The 8663-nt window shown below is 44.5% G+C and overlaps 1 protein-coding gene across 2 annotated transcripts in view; it reads right to left on the reverse strand.

The window, feature by feature from the left end:
- Nucleotides 1–2490: 2490 nt before the first annotated feature.
- Nucleotides 2491–8663, reverse strand: part of cbx4 (chromobox homolog 4 (Pc class homolog, Drosophila)) — an 8018-nt gene continuing 1845 nt past the window's right edge. For both annotated transcript variants that reach the window (XM_069143744.1, XM_069143745.1), the window contains 2 exons: nucleotides 6857–6923; nucleotides 2491–5462 (listed from right to left, as the gene is read on the reverse strand). In XM_069143744.1, coding sequence (XP_068999845.1) covers nucleotides 4050–5462; nucleotides 6857–6923 — 1480 coding nt within the window. In that variant the 3' untranslated portion in view covers nucleotides 2491–4049. The remainder of the gene's footprint in view (nucleotides 5463–6856; nucleotides 6924–8663) is intronic.

Consider the following 8663-nt stretch of genomic DNA (forward strand, 5'->3'; position numbering starts at 1 on the left):
TGCGGCTCTGACCTGCAGCTTTGTCATATTTCGGTGCATGTTCTGAATTAGAAAGCATCCTTTTGCAGCGGCCCCGGGACGCCCGACCACGGCTCCTCCTCTCATTTCTTATTACTATTTAGAGTTTATAGGCTGGATCTATTTGTGATCTGTGTGTGGTTGTCTTTGATGAGAATGCGACAAAGAATTCTGTTTCCACTTTTGTTCATTTGGCAAGTGAATCGAGAAAATGTCCACACAAAAAAACAAAACAACAACAACAAAAAAACGTCTTGATAACTGAAACGACGTTTCATTTCATTCATCTGAAATATTCCTGCAATTTCTGAGAGACCACAGGCCTCCGGCGGATCGCACGCAGGGATCTAAATTAGAGAAAGGATCCTGCTGCTGACATGATCCTGCGAGGCTGCACAGAACGGATCTGAAACCAACCTTGCATGGGCAGCAAAGCTGCTGCTGCTGCTGCTGCGGCTGCTGGTAGGATGATAAAGGGGGAATGTGAAACATCACACTTGGTCTATAAATATGTTCCCCTGCTCGACGGTGTTTCGGTTTCCTATAGTGATGCATGACTGAGTCACATAGTTTGGTTCAAAGCCATGAAAGGCCTACAGAGATAACCAGGGAGAGACATGCGGTGTTTTCATGGGTTTTTAAAAAAATTCTGGTTTTATCGATATCAACTAAGTTTTAGTTCTTAGAAAATGGCTTCAGGTCATGTGTGTTTGGTTTGGCTCTCAGACAGCCTCCCTTGGGCCTGTTCGGATTAATTGATTGGTTCTCAATTTTGTTGTTGTTGTTGTTTTTTTTTTTTTGGTTGCCCGTGTTAGATTTCAGAAGCTCACAAAACCCAGATTGACTGAAAATACATCAACAATTCAACAGTCAATTAATAATTGAATTCCAACATTAAATTAATTGCCAGCGTCAGGTGAACTTCAAGCTCAATTCTTCAATTTTAGAAGTAACCATTTCTAACACAAAGTCTCAGAGAAAAAAAACAAAAGCAGGAGAAAATGGCCGATTTTATTGGTGCAAATTTCGACAGAGGCCGAGAATGAGTCGAATTTGATTTTGAGATATTTCTCTGAAATTGTAGCCCAGTGCCAATACATGGCAGACACATGAGATGCAACAGATTACAAATCTGTGAAGGCATTGGATGGTGTTGCCTCTGGTGCCTTCGGGTTCCACCCAACTGTCTTTTAGGATTTAGAAATCATTTTCTTCATGTTGATTTCGTGCACTTCCAAGGCAGAGAGCTATAGAGTCAGTTTACTCTAAATTGGCAAGATGAACAAGATCCCAGAGAAGATTTATACATTTTAAAATAAAAGAAAGCGCTGGAAAACTATCAACTTTGGTCAATTTCATCTTTTAGGATATGAATTAAGAAAAATATAGAACAGCTCCAAATCAATCCTTCATTTTAACTCTTTTCTACACACTTTCTTTCAGTTCCTCTCAGCTCTTTTAAAGGTGTTTCAGTTTTCTCAGTACACATCCTTTGACAGGCAGCTACCGTGACCAAACTAAAAGAGACACCTCGCCTCACCCATTCCCGGGCCTTTCTGTATCTCGAAGCATTCAACAGTTCATCTTTCAAATCACTTCGAGATCCCGGTATGACCGAAAAACTATTTCCGTCTGCAGTCCACAGACCGTCAGTCCAGGCTGGAGGCCCCTCGGTGGTCCACATAAAGACTGGAAGAGGCCCACAACATTTGGCAGTGTCAAGAAAGGTCAGTATTTAAAGTTCATTCGTAAAAGTTGAGCCGCGCACAATTGCACATCTGCAGCCCCCTCCCCCCCCATGTGCTCCATTGTACTTGTGGACTTGTTTATCTACATTTTACTGCATGATAATAATGTAGGAAGGATTGCAGTGTCATTGTGAGGCAGGCCTTTTATAACAACACACCCAATGTTCCGGGTACGCCTGCTGGCAGTCACATTATATTTAAATGTCATATTACTCAGCCCTCCCTGCCATTGTGCTGCACTGTACATACACACTTGCGCTCACCCTCCATGAAGCCTTTCCCCTGGACACAATTATACAAGAGCCCTTCCCTGCCCTCCTCAGGTTCTGCCGTTATGTTTACATTCCTGTTCAGGGGTCAAGCTGCAATAGAAAAATAATGCATGGGTAAGGTTTTAATAATACAAGTGACCGGTGCAGTTATGCAATACAGAGGGCCCTTTGTGCAGGATCGTTTGTGATTATGCAACTTGATCTGTTTTCCTATTCATGGTTCACAACCAAGTTAGTGTTTCTAGTGTTTAATGTTCCACTCTTTCTTTCCACCAGCGAAGAGGCTTCAGAGGAGCTGCAGGGCGAGAACAATGAGACATAAATCTTTTACTGGAGCGCTAAAGAAAACTATGAAACGTTAGCCTGTAAAATAAAGTATGTTCAAACATTCCCAGTCTCTCTCCCCCCCCCCCCACCCCCCCACCCTGCAAATATCAACGCAACAAAATAGGTCAAATCTCTTTCTTTATTGTGAAACATACCAACCAACCAGCTGTGCTAACAACAACAAGTCAGCCAGCTCCTGATACTTTATAACAATCATTTTGACTTTGAAGCAAGTGCAAGAAAGAGGAACTAAAAGAAAGGTAACAAAAAGTCGCAAAACAAACTCATTCAAAAAGGTGACACTGTTCAATGGAATCACATGCAGCCTGTGACGCAGCAAACATTTGTAACTGTCAATAAATATGCACTCTTAATTTTTATTTTTTATTATTATTATTATAGCATTCTTACTGGTTTTGCATTAAATGTGCGTAGAAGGCCATTCAGACTCCAATGTAGGTTACATCCAACAGCTTTGATATTTGAATTTTCAGCAGCATAGTTAAAACAGCTTGCAGTCACTGGATTGCATGTAACAGTATACAAAGTCAGCCTCGCAACTCACATTTAATCTCTAGAACATTAATGACCCTGGTAGCTTTTTTTTTGTGTGTGTGTGTGTGTGTGAAAAACTAAATAGTGCTCACGTGTTTTCTTCAGATCATATAATGAGCTTTAATAGCGAAATGAGATGAATATTGTAAATCTGTGTGTCAGTAAGCCACCAGAGGAGACTCCATTTTAAAGTAACTACAGCAGTATGTGAGGTCAACAGTGATAAATCACAACCTTAATTATAGTAAGAATCAATACGCCATCGTAACGGGAAGTCACATGTTTGATAAATGACGACATTTTCTTGGCTGACCTTTGAGGATATACCTGTCATTTGTATCCCTAAAATGTTTCCTACATGTGCAATATATTCGTAGATCAGTTTCGCAGTGGCGGACGGTCCCGCATCTGAAAGATGGAGACGAAAACCATTCAAAAGACAAAGGCTCGGAAACCGCTTTAAGGTTGTCGACACAGTCAAATGTGTCCACGTTGGTCACTGTGTTTACACTGTATGCAGACGCACCTGCCTTTTAGGTGTGCATGTCATGGCTTATCAGTTTTCTAAAGCAAGCCACAAACAAAACAATATATGCCGATTCAGTCTGAGGCTCTGTCAACAAACAACCTGTGAAATAAGACTTAAAGAGACTAGCTGTTTCTCTACTAGTAATGACACAAGCAAACGTGACAATGTAATTAAGTGCTTTCAATGCGATCTTTGATCACCTCACCTTTCTCTGTCTTCTATCAGGACCAAAATAAGTGATATTATTAATACAAAATATGTATAAACCTTCATACATCTCAGGTTATAAGTTTGGTACAAGTATGAAACAACAGCAAAAAGTATCCCATTAAGCTCCATATGACAAATAAACGGATTCTTTTTTTAAATTTTTGTGGAATACCTCCACCTGAATGCATTCGCTCAAATCCTCGAGGGCACTTTCTTGGCTACAACATCACAGAGGAGTTACAGTATAAAACATTATAAGAAACATACTGAATTTGAATGATAAATTATAAATTTCCATATATACAAAATTTTGACGTTTTTACATATGCACATATTAACATGATCGTCCGATCGGTCACCGGTAGGTAGTCCCATTGTATAAACAGATTCTTAGAAAGAGATGTATTCCTTGAAGGTTACGGTGAGGCTGTTTGTGGTGATGTCAGTGATGATGATATTTCCCATAAAAGGGGAGATTTTTTTAACAGGTGCTTCTTTAGATTTCTCTGTAGGTTCTTGCGTGTCCTCCGAAACCGGAGGTGTGTCTTTAACGGGAAGCTCCGGCACCGGCACCGGCTCCTGCCCCTGCTCCGGATGTACGTCCACGTCGACCTGCTTCTTAGTTTTTGGGCAGCTGAGGTCCATCGGCTCCTCTTGGCTGCCCGTCTCCTCATATGTACACGTACTGCTGTGGCGTGGGCCGCTGCAGTGGAGGTCCATGGGTTTGTCCTGAGGCGGTGTGACCACGGTGCTGGGCACACTGAAGCTCCTCGAAGTCAGGTAGACTTTGGCGACGCTCCTGTCCTCCGCAGGGTCTGAGAGTTTTCGCTTGCGGTCGCCGGGGAAGGAAGGGATCCTGATCTGGTCGACGGCCGTTGGCGTCGGGATGTTGGTGTCAACCGCCCAAGATGTCGGAGGGGAGCTGGCGGTCAGCTGGAGGGGCAGGTCGTCCGGTAAATCCGCCTGACCGCGGGCCACCTCTGTGTTGTATTCCTCAGCCGTGCTCGGTGAAGGTTTGGAGAAGTGTCGGTCCTTCGGGGAACACTTGATGGGATGCTCCGCTGCGGAGAGGGAACTGCCGCTGCAGATCTCTTTGGGGATACCGTTCTCCGGGTGCTCCACCATTTTGGTCATGTGTGCTGGATTGTTTTCCGACGGTTTGGTGTTTTGGGGCTTCTCTTCTCTTGACGATTCCCCGTGTTTACCCTTCGCTCCATGAACCTTGTTACTGTCCATGTATTTGCTCATGACAATAACAATACGTCCATTTTTGTTTTTGTTTTTGATTATCTTCATTTTGCTGCTCATAGCACTCGGCAGGGTTGCATCTTTAGGATTGGGTTTGAGGGCGTGCTCGCTCTCTGCTTCTTTAACAGCTGGTTTCCTCACTTCCACTGCCAGCTCTTTGACCTTGCTCAAGCAGCCGGTGTCTTTGTCCCGGACCCATTTCTGCTGCAGGGCCAGAGGCAAGTTCCAGCCAGGATTTGCTGGTTTACTGGCCGGTTCCTGGACTTTGACCACCTCTTTGAGCCGAGAAGCCTGCGCGTCGTACATATTTGGATCGGGCTCATAGTGGTGGTGCTTCTTGCTGTTGAGCTGGTAGATGAACTTCTTCTTGCTGTTGTCAGCGGGCAGCTCCTGGCTGCTGGGCTGGTACTGATGGTGCTTTTTGCTGTTCAGCTGGTACTGTTGAGGCTGCGAGCGCTGCACCTGGATGGGCTCAGACTTGAGGCTGCCTTCTGCATCCTGACACGTTTCCTCAAAACCTGCAGGAATGCTCGATCTTCGGGCAAATGAGGGCACCTTGAAGAAGAGACGAGACACAGGGTTAGCAGTTTGCCTGCATTCATCAAAATCTCAAGAATACGGAAACAAAATAAAGAAAGTTTGAGAAACAGGACTGGAACTTGAGGCTCTATAACTAATTGTGTGATATAAATAAAAATGAGGCAACATAAGAGGTATTTTAAAGTGACTCATTGTTCCCCTTCCGTAAAGTTGGTTGCTCAAAGGCGATAAACTTCACACTGCTAATTTTGAATGCATGTTTGCAGATGTGGTGCCGAAGTCCAAGCTGAGAAAACCGTGAAGACATCACTATTACATCATCAAGGTCAGTCCTCGTGCTCAGACTAACCTTCGAAAAACCTCTTACTTGATTGATTATGTATGTTTCTTTGTTGCCGTTTGCTTGGTATTGTTTGTTTTCCCGCGTTTGTAATTTCCGGGCGGTTGTAAATGAGGCTCGCCCTCAAATGGCACCAAGAATCTTAAATAAACTTTGAATGAATTTGCTTAGACTTGTTCCGGAGACACAGAGAGGACATGAAGTAGACCGACCCAAATCTGCTGCTGCATCACTTCTAACTAAAGTCTGCAGAATGCTGAAGCCCAGCAGAAATAAAAAAATAAAATATCCAATCAGGACTCCGTTTATGGCCTCCTCACCCCCCCCCCCCATCCCCCCATCCCTCCATCCCCTCCCCCCTGTACAGACCTGACCTCGGGGCCGTCAGACGGGCACCGCAGCGGAAAGCACAAGACACTCTGGGTGTGACCTCAGGTCAGCGAGGTGCCACCAGACATGTCACGCTCCATCCCCTGATTGCCGGCCACGTGTGACTCCAGCAGAGAGCTGTGCCTCTTAAAGACCGACACTGCACAGAAATCAGCTGCGAGTCTCTCAAAAATATATAATCACATTTTGGCTCAGAATATGGTCCTGTAAATGCCTGAGCTAAGATAGTTAGAGCGCGACGGAGTGCTACTTTCAGGCTTTTTTTTTTTTTTTTTGTATTTACAAACTGGGAAATGATAGAAAACAAGGTGTCCTGATGCAGATTCACTCAGGAGCCAAAAGAACACAATAACAGAGGCTCAGCAAGAAACTGAGTTTTGCATATAGAGCTATTTAGCATAAGGAAATTATGAACATGTAAGAGGATAAGAGGAGCGCACTCAAGCGACACTTGCATAACCTCGGGCAACAAAACGGGTTTCACGATGAGCGCAGAAAGAAATCCAGCTGTAGAGCCTTTTACCCTCATCGCACTCTCTCTCAAAGAAGCCTATAAATAACTCTAATGACAACAGCTCTCACACACTTCCCCTTTCGGCCTCTCGGAGCAAAAACTAACAGGTTTGGAGAAGCTGGACGTTGCTACAGAAACGATTATGTTGGGTGATGATTCAATTACCTGGAGTAAAAGATGTTTTGGTTTCGGCCCCCGTTTGCGATATCCCATCAGCTGCTCCTGCCTTTCTCTGTGAAAACAAAAGATATTTACTTTTAATTACATTAACTCTCTTATCAATATCTACCTTCTATAAAAACACGTTCTTTTCCGGACACCTTTCTACATTAAAAATCTAATTACATCACATACAATTACAGATCTAACATTGGGAGAATTCATTCATTTTCTTCTACCTACTCAAGGTCAAAAGTGGGATTTCGATTCGGAAAGACTAATGAATGCCCACGTGGCCCGCTGCAAAGCATTATGGTCCTTATTTGCATAGCTCTCCATGGTAATCGGCCCATTCCATATTCTCATTATCCTGGAGAAATTCAATTAAGGCAAGAACAGGGAGAATCTCTCCTTGTCTTTCAAACCTCCTCCCTCCTGCAGCATAGCCTTCCTCTCCTTACATTCAATTTATAATTAGGGTCATGAGGTACAAATGAAATGGGATAAATACTACATTGTGGACCGGCTCGGGGAAACACACTTTGAAACTGCGGGGGTGATGAATATCAGACTGATAACAAACATCTCGTGGAGGAGAAGGAAACATGTTATTGTAGTTGCAGTGTGCAGACCAAGCAGCGGGCCGCCAGTGAAATATTGCTCCCCGATATAAACCTTGACTCATCATTGGCTCATAAATAACCAGCGGTGGTGGATGAAGGCCAGCTGTAGGCAGGTTTCACCAGGCATGCGTAAAGCCCTGCCTATTGTTGGCCCCTTGCTACAGATGTTGAAACTATCAGAGCTGCCAGAAAATTGCCACAATAAACGGTCCACGTTGCTATAATCTGTACGATTTCAAGCAGCGTCTAACGGGGTGACCCCTATTCACAGAAGATTTGGCAATTACAGACTCCCTTGTCGAATCCCCTCCCCCATCCACTGGGAGCAGAGAGGAATCCACACACACAGCGGCAGAGGCAGCACTCCATGACCATCAGCACACAGCCAGCCAGCCAGCCAGCCAGCCAGCCAGCCAGCCAGCCAGCCAGCCACACACACACACACACACACACACACACACACACACACACACACACACACACACACACACACACACACACACACACACACACAACAGCCAGCCAGCCAGCCGGGCGGGCGGGCTACGGGGGAATATGAGAGCGGTACACTGGAAACGTTGAAGAGCACTGCGTGTCAATTAGCCTTTTCAGAAAAGCGAATTCCTTTCCCCAGCCATCATGTCTTTATCCGGGTCCCATGAGCGGCCTGCTGGCCTACAGAGAGAGAACATCTCCCGGGCCTCATGGGTCCAGCAACCCAGACAGGATGCAGTTGTGCTATAATGACAGGGGCATTTGAATAAAATTAACATCTCAACCACCTCGATTGACCATTCATGTGTTTCTAATGGTTTTCCAGGCCTCTTGTAAACCCATGCTGACCCACAATTGAGAACAGGTTATTAGTTCCAAAGATAAAATCTCCATGACATTAAATCAAAAAGTGAAGCTAATTGCACGCGTCAACACCGCTGGTGTTAAACTGCTCTTCTCTTTATCTATGAAATACAAGTCCAGCTGTTAGTGACGGATCAGGCAGCAGCTTGGCCTCCTCAGTAAAACCACAACAAACCGACGAGTGTGTGTCCTTGACACATAGTCAAGACTCCCTAGTGCATTCTCATCTTCTAAAAAAAAACCACCTGTCCTGCCTCATGGTTGCAAATTAACTTGTAAAATATGATTACAAACAAATAATAGTGGCTTGACGCACAAAGGGAATATTGCTT

Source organism: Embiotoca jacksoni, unplaced genomic scaffold (assembly GCF_022577435.1).
Source record: "Embiotoca jacksoni isolate LCO1_2020_lvr unplaced genomic scaffold, fEmbJac1.0.p SCAF_113, whole genome shotgun sequence".
Taxonomy (NCBI): Eukaryota; Metazoa; Chordata; class Actinopteri; family Embiotocidae; genus Embiotoca; species Embiotoca jacksoni.